General features: G+C 35.8%; 2 protein-coding genes across 3 annotated transcripts in view; both read right to left on the bottom strand.

Moving 5' to 3' along the window:
• aifm3 (AIF family member 3) overlaps positions 1-4,913 on the bottom strand; it is a 32,255-nt gene extending 27,342 nt beyond the window's left edge. For both annotated transcript variants that reach the window (XM_026240687.1, XM_026240690.1), the window contains exon 1: positions 4,635-4,913. The gene's annotated coding sequence lies outside the window, so the exon portion shown is untranslated. The remainder of the gene's footprint in view (positions 1-4,634) is intronic.
• A 5,800-nt stretch (positions 4,914-10,713) lies between these two features.
• On the bottom strand, positions 10,714-11,520 carry cldn26 (claudin 26). The gene has a single exon (XM_026240422.1). The coding sequence runs from the start codon at positions 11,493-11,495 to the stop codon at positions 10,833-10,835; it is 663 nt and encodes a 220-aa protein (XP_026096207.1). The 5' UTR covers positions 11,496-11,520; the 3' UTR covers positions 10,714-10,832.
• Between the last annotated feature and the right edge of the window lie 4,495 nt (positions 11,521-16,015).

Genomic DNA, 16,015 nt, shown 5'->3' with positions numbered 1-16,015 from the left:
ACTGAGCTGAGTGCCACCTGAGAACTAAAATTACATTCAACTGAAATTCAAAGAAATCCATATACAACAAGAGTCATTTTTTTAAATTTGTCATGACAAACTTTCAATGATGGCTTGTCAAACCTTGTCTTGAAGTATAAAAGTTTAAGAAGTCTTGAAATTTTAAAGGCCTTTTCTAAAGACATTTATACTCAAATTCAGAAAGGATGCATTAAATTTAACAAAAGTGACAAAAACAACATTTATGATGATTTTGGTTTCAGATAAATGCTAATATTTGGCTCTTTTCATACATTTTTCAAATCCTGAAAAAAATATCATACTAATAAGCAATGTTTCTTAAATACCAAATCAGCATATTTGGATGATTTCTGAAAGATCATGTGACACTGAGGACTGAAGTAATGATTCTGAAAATGTATTATTGCATCACATGAATAAATTTGTTAAAACAGATTCAAATAGAAAAGTCATTTTAAATGTAATAATATTTGACAATATTAAATGTAAGAGAACTTTCAAAAACATTTTAAAAAATCGGATTCCAAACTTTTGAATGGTAGTGTAGGCCTACTCGATTTTTATGTTATATACTTCTATATATTTGAGAAATTATCTTTAATTTTATGGATGCAGGGTTTAAGAACACTTAATTAATGTCTCAAACTGTGCAGAGCATTACCAAGATACCAAATTCTGAAATCACAGGTCAGAAATCTCAAGAACTCAAACATTTCTCATTAAATTCATCCAAGGTGACAGATCTTCTCAAAACCGCCAAACAAGGAACCTCCACAAATCTCCTTTGCAGTTATATTTTGAGTCAAAACTTGACTGTCAGATAACATTTTACTGACCAGCGCCTAAAAAAAGGTGGTGAATTTGATGCTCAAACAAAAGACACTGGAGTCAACTCAAACCAAGATTGCAGAAGTTGTCAACAGTCCTTAAGTAAAACGTGTCTTCGGGTTAAACATAAGGCCATTTGCCCTGACCTCAAGAAGATAATTCAGAGTTCAAACACTCACAACAAAGCAGATCCACACTTAATGTTTGTCACCCTTCACCCTGCTCTCTCCTGTTTCCATCCAATGGTATCTGTCCTTAGTTTTATTCCACAACACAGTAAACCAGTTGCACTGCAGCCCAGCTGTTTGATCAACATGCTGGAGAAATACAGGCAAAGCATCACAGCATTGTCTGAGTGTTTACACCAGAACATTTACATGTACCCTCAGTCAGGGATGCCATGTACTGTAAGCAGTTGCTGTTTTTAGCTGAATGGATGTGCTTTACAAGCAAACAATGACGTTTTTGAAGTAATTTAGAGACTTACGTGTCAGGAAACACAGTACTGATTATATTGACTAATGATTCCTTATTATTATTATTATTATTATTATTAATGATGGCCTGTGATTCACAGCTACTGAATATTTCAGTGATTCTCATTCCTATAAAAACCAAAATATATTGCATTTATGACAGGGCGCTCATCTAATAATAATAATGATTAAATTATAATAATTAAAATAAATAATACAATAACAAAAAAATCAGAAGCAGAAATGTATGCATTTGGCAAATTATATTATAAGCATCTTACGAAGAGGGAGTAGAAAGGTCACAGATCTTTTCGGTAGCTGGTCCAGCACCCAAGGGCCCCCAGGGTCCACCCTTTTAAAGAACAATGTCGAAGCAATACACATTTCCTTGGTTAATTCCCAAAACTAGCGTTGCAGTGAGATGTAAAGAGGCTTTTGTTTGACTTTAGATTATCACTTTCGAGCTGCCACGGGATTATTACAGTGCAAATGAAATTCAAATATTGGTTTACAGCTAATCAGATTCCTCATTCGGAGCTCTTAAAAGAAGAAACAGTCAAATATCATGGCCTTCTGACGTCTTCTGATATTTGACATTTGATGTGTTTTGCATGCTCCTTGAATTCAGCTGAAAGCAGTGTGACTTGCTGTTAAGTCTTTTCCATAATCATAAGTTCACAGAAGTTCAGCACTGATCTGGTTGTGGAATTTAGATGCTAACCTCTAGTACATTGTGGGTTAAGGCACATGCCCATAATTCTACTTTACCAGTCAAAGCAAATGGGGTTTGAAAAGTATTTGGTCAAAATGTTCAAATGCACTATATAGAAAATACATTCTACAGTTTTGGGGGTGGAAACAAACAGATTACAATTTGCAATTTAAGACTGAACATTCATGGAAGAAGTCTTGATACATCCTAAGGATTCTTTCAGAATTCGTCAAGATTTTGTTATTAACAAATACAGTAATTAGTTATATGATTAATTGGTTATAGTCATACTTGTTAAACGTACTCCAGAAGTCATTATTTACAACTTCCAAAAAAATAGTTTTTATAATGTACTACATGAAAATATATTATAATTTAATTTAGCAGATTTAGTCATTTGTTTTTCATTTAAGACACAAACACATATATACAGTGCCTGGCGAAAGTATTCAAACCCCTTCATTTTTTTCCACATTTTGTTGTTGCTGCAGATGTTAAACTTCTTTAAATTCCTTTTTTCCACATCAATCTACACTTCATGCACTTTAATGACAAAGCAAATAACAGATTTTAACATCTTTGCAAATTTATTAAAGTAAAAATAAAAACAATAAAGATTCCACTGCATAAGTATCTGGGACCGTTGAAATCTAGCACAGGAGCATTAATTTTGCCTTGTAAATGTTACCACACTTTGAGTGAAGTTAACAGGTAGCAAATTCAATTGAATGGGTATGATTTGGAAAGGCACACATATCTTAATAAGGTCTAAGGTCTAACCACTGAAAATGCATATTAGAGAAAAGACTAAACCCTGAGGTAAAAAAAAAAAAAAAGTAATAAAAAACCTGCCTGTAGAGCTCAGAGCCAGGATTGCATCAAACCACACATCTGGGGAAGAGTTCAGAAAACATTCTGCTGCAGTGAAGGTTCACAGAAGCATGTAGCCTTTATGTTTCCATAATGGAAGATGTTTGGAACAACCAGCACTCTTCCTAGAGCTGGCCTCCTGTACAAACTGATCAATTGATGGAGAAGAGCTTTGGTTAGTGTGTTGATCAAAAGCCTGAAGGTCAATCTAGTTGAGCTCCATGATCATATGTGGAGATAGGAGAAACAAAAAGAAGGACAAACCTCACTGCAACATTCCACCGATCTGGGCTTTAGGGTGGCGTGGCCAAACGCAATAAAAACACACTTGGAATTTGCAAAAAGGCACCTAAAGGACCCTTAGACTGTGAGAAACAAGATTCTCTGGTCTGATGAATTCATCATGTTTGAAGGAAACCAGCTCTGCTCATCACCTGCAGACTAACATCACAAAAGTAAAGTGTGCTGGCAGCAGCCACATGCTGTGGGTCTGTATTTCAGCAGCAGAGACTGATGGACTCGTTAGAGTTGAAGAAAAGCTCAGTGCACCAAAATATTGAGATAGCCTTAATGAAAACCCAGTCCAGAGCTGTGCAAAAGGTTCACCTTCTAACAGGACAATGACCCTAAGCACACAGCAAAAGTGGCTTATAGACAACTCCTTGATTGGCCAGGTCACAGCCTGAGCTTGAACCCAATTAAATATTTCTGGAGAAACCTGAAAATGTGCATTTTCCCCCTCCAACCTGACAGAGCTTGAGAGGTGAAAAGGTGAGGTGAAGAATGGCAGATAATTGGCAAACGCTGATGGGCAAAGCTTGTTGCATCATACCTAAAAATACCTGTAAAGGTGCTTTAGCGAAGTACTGAGTTATGGGTTTGAATACTTATATGCAATGTACTTATTTCAGTGTTTTTTTTTTTCTTGCTGTTGTTTACAGTATATATATATATATATATATATATATATATATATATATATATATATATATAAATTTAAAAGTTGTGATATCTTTGTTTTTGCTTTGCCATTATGGTGTATGAAGTGTAGACTGATGTGAAATAAAAAGTAATTTAAAGCAGTTTAACATAAGGCTGCAATATAAAACACACACACAAAAAAAGGATACTGAATACTTTCGCAAGGCACTTTATATGAAGATTACAATTTCTCTAGATTAAATGTAAATGTAAATTAAAAGTAAAATTGACTATAGAAATTTCCAAATTTCCACAACTTTCAAGCAGAAGTATACCTTTCCATGCCTGGAAATCATAATTTTTAAATTCCTTTAAAAATTCCTCACTGTGAATTTTTTTTTTCTACTGCAAAATATGACATTTAATTGAATGTTACATGCCAGTTGTTTGTGAATTTAGAGTAAAAACTGCTTCTAAACATTTTTTTCAGAAAGAAAAGCTAAAGCTAAGAAAGATGAAGAGAACTAAAGTTTACTTAAGTTCATCCATCATCTGAGATCTGAAAGCACCACTATAATACTCCAACGCTGAGGAACTCAAATCTGCACTGATCTACTCTACCTGTCCTGACCAAACGGCTTCTCTGTGCAAAATTCAGACTCAGATGTCACACGTATGGAGTTATCTTTTATATTATCTGCTAGCAGAAGTTCATTAAATCTGATAAAACACTGTTCCATGCTCAAGCAGATTACAATCTGAATTGCATAACATTGCCAAACTGAGAGTTAATGATCTCTACTCACCTGGTCCAGTCTAAATAAGGTGTGCTCAGAGTTTTCTGCATAAGGCCAGATGTGTGGAAGGGTATCCAGTCCGATGTTATCTGAGGAGCTGGATTGATGTTATTCCTCTTTCCTGTGGAGATTTCCAGAGCGCAGCACTCTCCTCTCCTGCCTCCTCCTCACGCTTTTACTGCAGTAGCCCAAGATCAAGGCACAGTCCCACTACAAATCTCTGACACACACACACACACACACCAGAAAGCAGAGGCACTTGTAAGAACTGTTCTCTCTTACTCTCTCTCCGCTTTTGTGCTTGTCTTTCATAAACACCCTCTCTTTTTACCCCCTTCTTTCTTTTTTACTCACTCCTACCCTCTCTCTCTCTCTCTCTCTCTCTCTCTCTCTCTCTCTCTCTGGTGGAGGTTGGGGTTGCAGCAGCAGGACTCTTGCCAGTAACTCAGTTGTATGCAGTATTGATGGAGTTGCTCAGGGATGCTAACACAGCATTAATTTACCCAGCGCTCCACTTTCCTTTTTGCTCTTCACCCCCTCCTGCACCTCTGTCGCTCTTTTTTTGTCACTCCCCCAACCTATCATTCTGGTTCCTTTGGTTGACCACTATCTAAATCACTCTGTTCCTATGATCTGTTTTATTCTCCTTAGTTTTATTGAACTTGTTCTCTCTCAAATGTACATCGTGGGTCTAATTTGCTGATTAAGCAGCTCAAATCTCAGGTCTCGCTGCATTACTGCATATGCTGCCCCTGTGGATGATCTTTCTACAGATCATTAGCGCTCATTAGTGGTGCTTGCTAGGACTTTCACTATTAGGAATTTTAATAAACCTTTAACCCTGAATAAGACTGAGTGGGTTTCCCATCCTGTACTCTTTTTGCAGTGGACAAGAATTAAAAATAGGTGTGCTACAATTTTGTAATTAAGAGGATTTTAACTTGATGAATAATAAAAAAGTGCTCTGACTCAGGCCAGTATGCAACAGCTTAGAACACTGTAGCAATACTAAATACTACAGTACATACTAACAACCAAGCTACAACATAGCAACGGACTAACAATGCTTTTTCATGGCCGAATCCTATTTCAGTTTTTTTACAAGCAAATTGGCCAGTTCTGATACCGCTGTGTTTCAAAACATTACTCTTAAACAGAGGTAAGAGAAAAAGAAAATTCCATTCAAACCTCCCCCAATTCAATATCATCTTTGTGTCCATCTTCAGCATCTCTGGCCTCTGTTAGCAGCCATTTACAGACTTGGTCATTTTTCCACAGAAATTATAATTGATTGCAATTGAAAATGAGTACAATATAGTTGAAATTTCACACAATATTGGCAACCGACCAATCTCTATATCGGTATTCACCATTCACCAGGAGTTTGATTGACAGGCGATCCAACCAACCATAACAGTGAATCTGTTAATTTTGTCCGACAGACTAGCCAGACAATACATTAAATTAACGTTGGTGGACTTGAACTTGAAAAATGTATATTGACATCTTTCTCTGGGTTGAAACAAGATACCTTTTAGCAGTTGAAATAAGATACCTTCTGATGTCCATTCATGTTCATTTTGTTTTAACTAATAAAAAGGAAAAGATTATTTGTTCACATGCCACTTGAACTGAGCTGGTGATCTGTTACTACACATTAAAGTGCACAAAACTGTATTTATTGATTGAATTTCTTTTTTAAAGAATGACAAAAATTGGAAAGCTGAGGCACCCATTCAACTGCCTGCTGTAGCAACATGCTTAACCTCCTGAAACCCGAGAGATTGCCTGTTGTGCATTTTATAATTTTTCTTGCTATTTGGGATATGTAGGACCTAATAAGTATAATACCTAAAATTTGTTTTTGTACAGGAAGTAGTTTTCCCAGAAAAAAGATGTCCTCATGTGAGGACAGTGGGTCTATCATGATGTGAAATGCTGCAAAGCAGTTTCATTCACTTTGCAAGCACAGATGCACATTGCATGTCATGCATCGCACACAGGATTTCCCAGTGCAGCCTTGTGCTCTGCATTCATGCATTTCATTTATAAAGTTATGTTATGTCCTCGGCAGAGGACATCGGGACTCAATTTCTAAAAAAAAAATGAAAAGACATGAATGAAAATGCATAGGCAAAAACAATAGATTTTTTTAAATCACCAATAAATTTTTAATGTTCAAGATTTTTTTTTTTTTTTTTACCAAACTTTGTATAAAGATGATTCTCAACTATGGTATAACAGAATAATTCAGTATAACATTTTTCTTTCTGCAAAATGTGTGTAAAATTACCATTAATGGGTTTCTCATTTTTTACAATGTATCTATAAATTAAATCTAATTTGCATATTAATGTGTTTTTGGGGCGACATGTAATGAAAAAAGAAGTGTAATAATGGGAGTAATAATTGACAAGATTTTCATAATAATATATAATATTTCATAGAATACTGAAATATAATTTATTTCTCTATTAATTTGTTATGTCTCCAAAAATGCGTAATAAACATGCTTTTAGTCCCGGTGTCCTCATGTGAGGACATGTATGAAATCAATGTCCTGTTTAGTAACAGAAAGTCATGTTTTGATTTGAAACCCCATAACATTTTCCTGAGATGTTGATTTTTGACACATAATTAAAAAAATTGACAGATTTAAATGATAACTACAAAATATTATCATATTTCCATAAGAGTGTCACTAAATTAATTTCAGACATTTTGATGAACAAGGAGAGGGAGTGGTCATGTGAAACATCCAATCATTTGGTATCTCTGAAAAGCCCTGAATGTGCTCTGTACAGGACATCCATACCTAAAACTGTGGCATGAACAGTCTCAGAGAAATTCACAAAAATATAATGTCCTCATATGAGGCCTCAGGGTCTCAAGAGATAGAAAACTACAAGTAACTTCAAGTAAAGTTTCATAAATCCAATTATTCTGCCAGCTCCATCATCATCCTGGGCACACCAGCTGAAAACTGTGACAAACTACACTCAAAAGCCAATCAGAACACCCTGACAACTACACAGCACCACATGCTAAAAACACTCAGAACACTCTAGCAACTATTTAGCAACACAATAAAAACAATCAGAAAACCCAGGTAACTGCATAGACATGCATTAACAAAACACTATCAACTACATAGTAATGTGCTAAAAATCACCCAGAACACCTTAGCAACCATCTACCTCTGTAGCAACTATGCACTTACCTTAACAACAACCCTTAAAGGGATAGTTCATCGAAAAATCAAAATGATGTCATTAATAACTCACCCTCATGTCGTTCCAAACCAGTGAGACCTCCGTTTATCTTCGGAACACAGTTTAAGATATTTTAGATTTAGTCCGAGAGCTCTCAGTCCCTCCACTGAAAGAGTGTGCACGGTCTACTGTCCATGTCCAGAAAGGTAAGAAAAACATCATCAAAGTAGTCCATGTCACTTCAGAGGGTCAGTTAGAATTTTTTGAAGCATCGAAAATACATTTTGGTCCAAAAATAGCAAAAACTACGACTTCATTCATCATTTTCTTCTCTTCCGTGTCTGTTGTGAGAGAGAGTTCAAATCAAAGCAGTTCGCAGCTATCCAGTTCGCGAACAAATCATTCGATGTAACCTGATCTTTTTGAACCAGTTCACCAAATCATTTTAAACGGTTCGCGTCTCCAATAAGCATTAATCCACAAATGCTGTTAACTTTTTTAATGTGGTTGACACTCCCTCTGACTTAAAACAAACCAATATCCCGGAGTAATTCATGTACTCAAACAGTACACTGACTGAACTGCTGTGAAGAGAGAACTGAAGATGAACACCGAGCCGAGCCAGATAATAAGAGCTCTCGGACTAAATCTAAAATATCTTAAACTGTGTTCCAAAGATAAACGGAGGTCTTACAGGTTTGGAACGACATGAGGGTGAGTTATTAATGACATCATTTAGATTTTTCAATGAATTACCCTTTAATGTAAACATCTAGATCTTTTCTGTATCATGCGTGTATGATGCCTTTGAAAAAAAAAAAGTCTGAAGATACAGTCTAATTATTGCTGAAATGGTCATGAGGCCCTTTTTGCTGTGCTCATCACAAAAATGGGACCTCTCTGATTTCATATTCATTAAATATGCTGTCGGATCAGAGAACAGGAAGCTTCATTTCAGGAGAGGTTGTGACTAAACCTGAAATGATGATTCACTGATTAAAGTTGTGCATGCCATTTAGATGCAAACAACAGTTTTAAATATCTCTATGTGAAAAAAAAAAAAAAAAAAAAAAAAAACTATGTTGTTTGTCACAATGCATCAAGGCAGCAGTAAATACAACCAATGCATTAGTTGCTTAGGGATTCAGTCTTGCACCAGCAGTCTGTTTTTGCTGCAGTCTTCTGACATCTCTGCAGCATCTGCCAGCAGGTACAATTAAACTTAACTCTATCAGCAAGCCAAAGCTCCTGGTAGAACATCAACTTGTGGGGCCCTCTGCTGGCAATGGAGGAAAGTCACCAAAAATTAGAGGTGAAGAGCTGAGAAAACATCACCTCAAGGATAAAAGGACAAACATGATAAATAATTTCCAGAGGCACTCATTCCCTTCACCAGACATACAGGTCACAGCATATTTTATAGAAGATCACAGATCTGATGAATTATGAATTAGCCTTATTCAATGTTATGAATGTTAATGGCTTCTTTCTGTAGATGTGCTTTTCCTGCTGTTTTTAACCCCTATGGAAGGATCGATAACTTTACATTTTCAAGGACACAATTGCCGATTGATAAGGTACCTGTTAGTAAGTTAGTAAGCTTATTGATAAATGTTAGTTTACCTTTGTTAAGTTTCTTTGATAAATAGAGAGTTTGAAAGGATTATAATTTTAAATGGTTTATAAAAGGTTTATAACAGTATAATTGACTGATGATGACAGAACATCATCAAATTAATATATAAACATAAAAAGGAACATTGTCTGATTCTAGACAGTGTACACTATTTAACACACTTTAACATCTTTGTCTCTGAAACGTATGTGCTTTCAGATATTAACAAGGGATGATATCAGCAGTTATTAAACACTTAAAATCTGTATATGGATGTATGCTCACTAACGGCAGGCCAAAGGCACACCCTCTCTTCATTTGTACCCGTTGACCTCTGTGTTTTACAGGAAACTCTTATCTGAACTCTACTCTAGATGACTTTCAGTGGCAAGATTAGCCAAGCACTAAAAGGTAGCATGCTTGTAGACAAGAAAAAAGAATTCATTGTTTTCAACTTCTGCTTCAGCTGTGGTTTGTCTCTCTCTATTTGTCTTCATTCATTTCCGTTATACTTGTTTTAATGTTGTTCTAACTGATGCCAAAATATCCATTAGGGATATTATACAGGCTACACAATGTTTGCTATCCCAAAAACTCTTCACAACAGAGGAATGGAGGCATTTGGAGTGAGGTCTAAACAGATTATACACTTTTATTTAATTCATCTTCATTCATCCATCAATTTATAAAACTTTTGTCTTGACTTAACAATAATTCAACATAAACATATTCAGTCAATAACTGACTTCATTATGCTTCGATATATTATTCATCCTTACAAACTTACAATTCTTTTTTTTCCTGTGGAACATAATAGAAAAACACAAGCAGATGGAATGACAGAATTGTAATTTCTGTTACAATTAAACTGTTTTCAGTTAATTTCAGTTTAATGATTATGCACAGAATACAGACCCCCCCCCCCCCCCCCCCCCAAATATATATATATATATTTACTATACTATTTTAAATGTTTTTAAATCTGTACCAATATGCCACTGATTTATTTTACAAAGAGGGCTTTGAAAGTTTCCCGACAACCTGAAAATGTGAATAATTCTGTCCAAATCCTTCCAAATCATGCATAACATTAATTGAGATTTTGGTCCAATGCATTAACAGTGCAAATACATCAGCTCAGATATCTCTCAAATCTGCAGAGATTGATTCTAATGTAAAAGAACCAAAGCATTACTAAAAGTATAATTAACTCTCAAAGGGATGAATAAATATAGTTTTTTTTTTTTTAATCACCATGCAAGTAACTCCTCTGATGCTATTGCAACTCTGATTAAAACGAGTTCGACATTTCATGATAAGTCTGACTTGATTGTTCTGTAAGGATGAGGGAATATTTCCAGCCTTAAGATGAAATCTAAGCTATATGATTTCCGTCTTTCTGTAATGCTGAGTTCTCGGGTGTTGTTCTCGATTGCGAGCAAGAATTTTACTCTGCAACTTTGCTTCATGATCGCCCATGCAAACAGCAACAAAAAGAAAAGCCCCTCCAACAACTAACAGAAGTCCAGCAAACCAGGCAGAAAACATGGCCTCTCCATACTCCCATCTGGGCATCACATCCGGAAGATTCTCATCCCAGAACTTCACTACCATTATGTACGCCATTAGTGAAACAGCTGCAAGGGTCGTGATCCCTGACACAACAATAAACACTCCACCAAGGATGAGCAGCGTCCTCTTCATCCTCTCCCGCCTGGTTCCAATCTCAACACCCTGGAGTCCGAAAAAAGCAGCCGCCACACCGAGGAATCCCGTCGCGATGGAAATGCACATGAAAACCCGTGAAGCTAAAGTGTCTAGTGGAAGGGCTAAAAAAGACTCGAAGGCTTTGCAGTGAATGCCAACTTCCTCTGTGTAGATACACATGTGCCAGAGACCCTCGTACCAGTTCTCCATCTCATTCAGATCCGAGTTCATCGTCTTCCATAGTGGCAGGAAGGTTGTAACAAAGGTTGTGACTAAACCTCCGAAGGACACAAAGAGTGAAATTCTCTGGACAAACTTAGTGGTGAACAGCACCATGTTAACCCTTGTCCGTTCTCTTGCTTTGTCTTTCTGTTCATCTGAGTTTTTCAACCCGTACATCTCGTCTAGTCTGGACTGGCTCCTCCTTTGCTTTAATAAAAACCCACCTGTTCTTGCCTGATAATCCAGCAGCCCTTCACAACGGCATGACTGTTTTTCAAACTGATGAATATCTTTACGGAGGACAATAACTGCTTTTTAAAGAGGAAATACGATATGTCCAGTTTTAAGTCTGTGCAGAAAGCCTGAACAGAGTGCAATAAGACTTGAGAGATGTGAGATGGAGGTAGAAGAAAAGAAGGAATTAGAAAGAGCTTAGAAGAAACCTCTGGTGAAATGTGTTAAAAGAGACTTTTTCCTTTCTAAGTGTAGCTGATGATAAATCAGAAGTGATACTAAAGAGTTTTAGGATGCTGTAACTCAGGATGTATCAGGGTAACAGCCGAATGAATGATCGTTTGCTTTGAGAACACTATGTACCCAAAGTTTTTTTCTCTGAAGCTCCTCTGATATTCGGAGATCAGTGGTTGGAAATCGGACACCTTGTCCTATGCTGAGCTGAGCTCATCCATACCTCACTATTTGTCCTTGAACACTAAATGTGGATATCTTCCTCTTCGTGTATAATATACTAGATTTAAAGGTGGCACAACCTTAAGTTTTAACCTAAGTTACTTATTCCATACAGTACCATTCAAATTTGGGGTCAGTATTACTTATTTTTAGGAATGAACACTCTTATTCAGCAAGGATGTAACAAATTCAGCATTTATAATAATAAGAAAAGTTTCTTGAGTAATACATCTGCATACTAGTTTTACGATCCAAAAAGGAAGGTTCATTCAAAATATCAAAAATATTTCTTTCTTTCAAGCACAGTTTACAAGTGAAAACAGACCAAAACAGTAACTAACAGTAAACTAATTTGTTGGTGGATTTTAATGTGAGAGGACAACAGGGAATAGACTTTTTTTCACTGAAGAAAGCATTATTATGGACTATTATTTTAGTCAGAAGCAACCATTTAAAGATACAATGCATTCCAGTTATTTATTTAAACACTTTTAACAATACATTAATTGGTGGACTGGAGTGATATATATTATTTGTTGATTATTGTGATGTTTTTACCTGACGGCACCCATTCACTGCAGAGGATCCATTGGTGAGCAAGTGATATAATGCCACATTTCTCCAAACCTGTTGAACAAACTCATCAATATCTTTGGCAGCCAGAATTTTCAGCAAATTTTCATTTTTGGGTGAACTATTCCTTTAATTTCACCCTAAACTTTTGATGAAAACAAAACAGTAAACCTAGATGAAAAGGGCCTCTTCAGTCAACTCGAAAATGATGCTAATGTTCCGAGACATGTTTAATCACTAACAATGGCAGATAATAATAAAGTCTGATCTTTGAGGCTGTGTGGCCTGAGAGATGCCCAGGTGCGGTTGCAGCTCCTGGCATCATGTGAGCGTCTCTGAAAAGAATGATCCCCTTTGTGCTGCTATCCAAAACCTTGCATTTTTCTTTCTTCACCCCTGTCTCAGGCTCAGCTTTTATGGCATTCGGTTTAAAATGACAGCAAACAGCATTTCAGATAATAATGTTTATATTTTGTTCCAAATTGTTTGAGGACATCAGTGATTTAGACTTTTTAGTATTACACATACCATTTGAATAATCTTCACATTACATGTGCTGGGATTTTAGCCATTTTGCTTCAACTACTTGAACTCTTCTCCAAAACTTTTCTTACTGGATAAAAAGCACAAGTTGTTTAAAGAGCAATTGGTAAAGCACCGCGCTATTAAGCACAAGATTGGGGGTTCGATTCCCCGGGAACACATGATAGGTAAAAATTGATAGCCTGAATGCACTGTAAGTCGCTTTGGATAAAAGCGTCTGCTAAATGCATAAATTTAATTTTTAATTTATTAACCACATTTCACATATGAATGAACAGATACTTATAGATTTGTTTCTAGGCATGTCATTCATGGTAAGTGCCCTCAAGCAATCTTGTCTACATTCTCCCTCTTGTCATTTACATAGTATATATTAATAAGAAAAACCACAAAACAGTTTGCTGACGTTGCACAATTTATTAAGGTATTTTGCCCACAGAGCCAACAGAACACTCGGCTACATCTCAATGATTACAGTAAAGCATACATGAGTCTTAACATTGGCTGTTGTGATGATCCGCTAATATAATTATATTATGCCATAACTGCATAATAATGAGCACTGACATAATTCAGGATAACAAAAGCATCACAGAATCACTACAAGGTTCAGGAACAAATAAAGTACTACCATATTCATAAAGTGCAGTAGATCAAGTCTAGGTCATATTTCATCACAAATATCGAGAAAAAAATTGCTTAAAGAATAATATAATCATAATATTTTTTTTTTACATTCTCATTACAGTAATGCAAAAAGTGAATTTTAGCCTCTCAGTCTCTGTCCTCTCACCCATTCCTCAGAAATTTATTGGAAACTGGAAACATACCATGAACACTGCTTCACTCAGTGTGCCAACTATCAGCCGATTTCACACATCAATGTAAATATACAAATTATAAGCAAAATCAACCAGGCTAGAACTGTCATCACAAGTTTAATACACCGCAATCAAACAGGGTTTATTAAAGGGAGGCATCCCTCAGAAAACACAAGATGGTTAATAAATGTAATTACTTATCACAACATCATGCCAGAAAATAAATCACCTTTCATAAAAGCATTATTATTGGACACAGAAAAAGCTTGCGACATGGTAGAGTGGCCATTCTCTACAGTGTCACTTTGGATTCAAAACTAATTTCATCAACTGGATCCAAATTCTGTACAAGTCTCCTTTAGCATCTGTCATACAAGAAATTTCCTCAAAGTATCACCAGAATTCAGTCAAATTCATACCAACATAAAATAAGTCTGTATGCTGACGACATACTCCTGTATGTATCGAACCCATCAATTTCACTTCCAGCAGTACATAATCTCATTTACCAATTTAGCAGGATGTCAGGCCACTCCATCAACTGTTCAACTAAATTGAACTGGGATGCTGAGGTCAAGAATTATCCTTCTAGATCCATAATAAGACACTTAAATATCTTGGAGTCCATATTTCATCTGATATAAATAAGTTGTTCAATCTCAACCACATACCTCTCCTGGAAGAAATAAAAAATTATCTTGACAGATGGAACCAACTGTCTTTCTCTTTAAACGGCCACATATCAACTGTAAAGTGAATATTTGACCAAAAATAAATTACCTTTTTTTCATGATTTCTGTGACTCCTCCTCCAGGTTGGTTTTCCTCTCTGGACAGTGCAATTATAAAATTTTATTGAAAAAAAAAAAAAAGTGTCGTATAAAAGTCTGCTGATACTATAACTGTCTGGAGGACTTGGGGAAAATACATCTACAAAAATACAATACCCTGAAAATACATCTTAAAAACAATTTCACTATCATTAACACAATGAATGCATGGTGGGATACTCACAAAATGTTAAACCAGAGTTTTGAACCATCAGATCACACACCACTATGGTACAATCCCATGATTCTCATTATTAAAAAAGCCCATCCATGTCACAGCATGGAGTCAGAAAGGGATAACCAGCCTGGGTCAGTTGTACTGTGGTGGCCTGCTCATGACATTCGACCAAATTAAATAGAAATATGACATCCCAAATCAAGCTGGCTTTTTTAAAACGTACAGCTAAAAGAAGAAATAAGAAAAACAATAAATGTTTACATTGTCCAATTACATTGTTAATCATTCCCATGCCTAATGGAATTGTCGGCATGTTCAACGCTTTTGTTTTTATGTCATGCACAGGCTATCAGAAATTCTTAGGCTCAGCACATGGCCAAAAATAGCATTACTTGGTAATATATCTTCAGTAACTTTACCCAAATAAATAACAATTTTTACTCAGTGTACTAACTACAGCTAAAAAGAACATCTTAGTGTATTGGAAAGACAGAACAAAGCTATCGAAAAACCTCTGATTTAATCTTCTAAGATCACATTGCAATATGGAAAAATGTACAGCCTTTATAAAATCAAAGCTTTAAATTTTGTCTGGTCCCCATTCCTTAACTTCATAGATGCCTAGGGCCTCACTGCACTCCAAATCTACACTACCAAAACTGTCACTTGCTATGAAACAAAACATCAGAATGTAAAAAAAAAAAAAAACTGTCATGAAAAAAGGCAAAAAAATATGGAGCCCTAAAATGGGTTCATTTTCTTAATGCAATATGTGACCCTGGACCACAAAACCAGTCTTAAATGTAACTTTTTCGAAATTGAGAAGCTGAATAAATAAGCTTTCCAATGATGTATGGTTTGTTAGGATAGAACAATATTTGGCTGAGATACAACGATTTAAAAATCTGGAAGGTGCAAAAAAAAAAAAAAAAATCTAAATATTGAGAAAATTGCCTTTAAATCCAAACGTCCAAATGAATTCTTAGCAATGCACATTACT

This window comes from Carassius auratus, linkage group LG30F (genome assembly GCF_003368295.1).
Source record: "Carassius auratus strain Wakin linkage group LG30F, ASM336829v1, whole genome shotgun sequence".
Classification (NCBI taxonomy): Eukaryota; Metazoa; Chordata; class Actinopteri; order Cypriniformes; family Cyprinidae; genus Carassius; species Carassius auratus.
The sequence above is the reverse complement of the archived record's forward strand: the minus strand, read 5'-3'. Positions and strand labels throughout refer to the sequence as shown.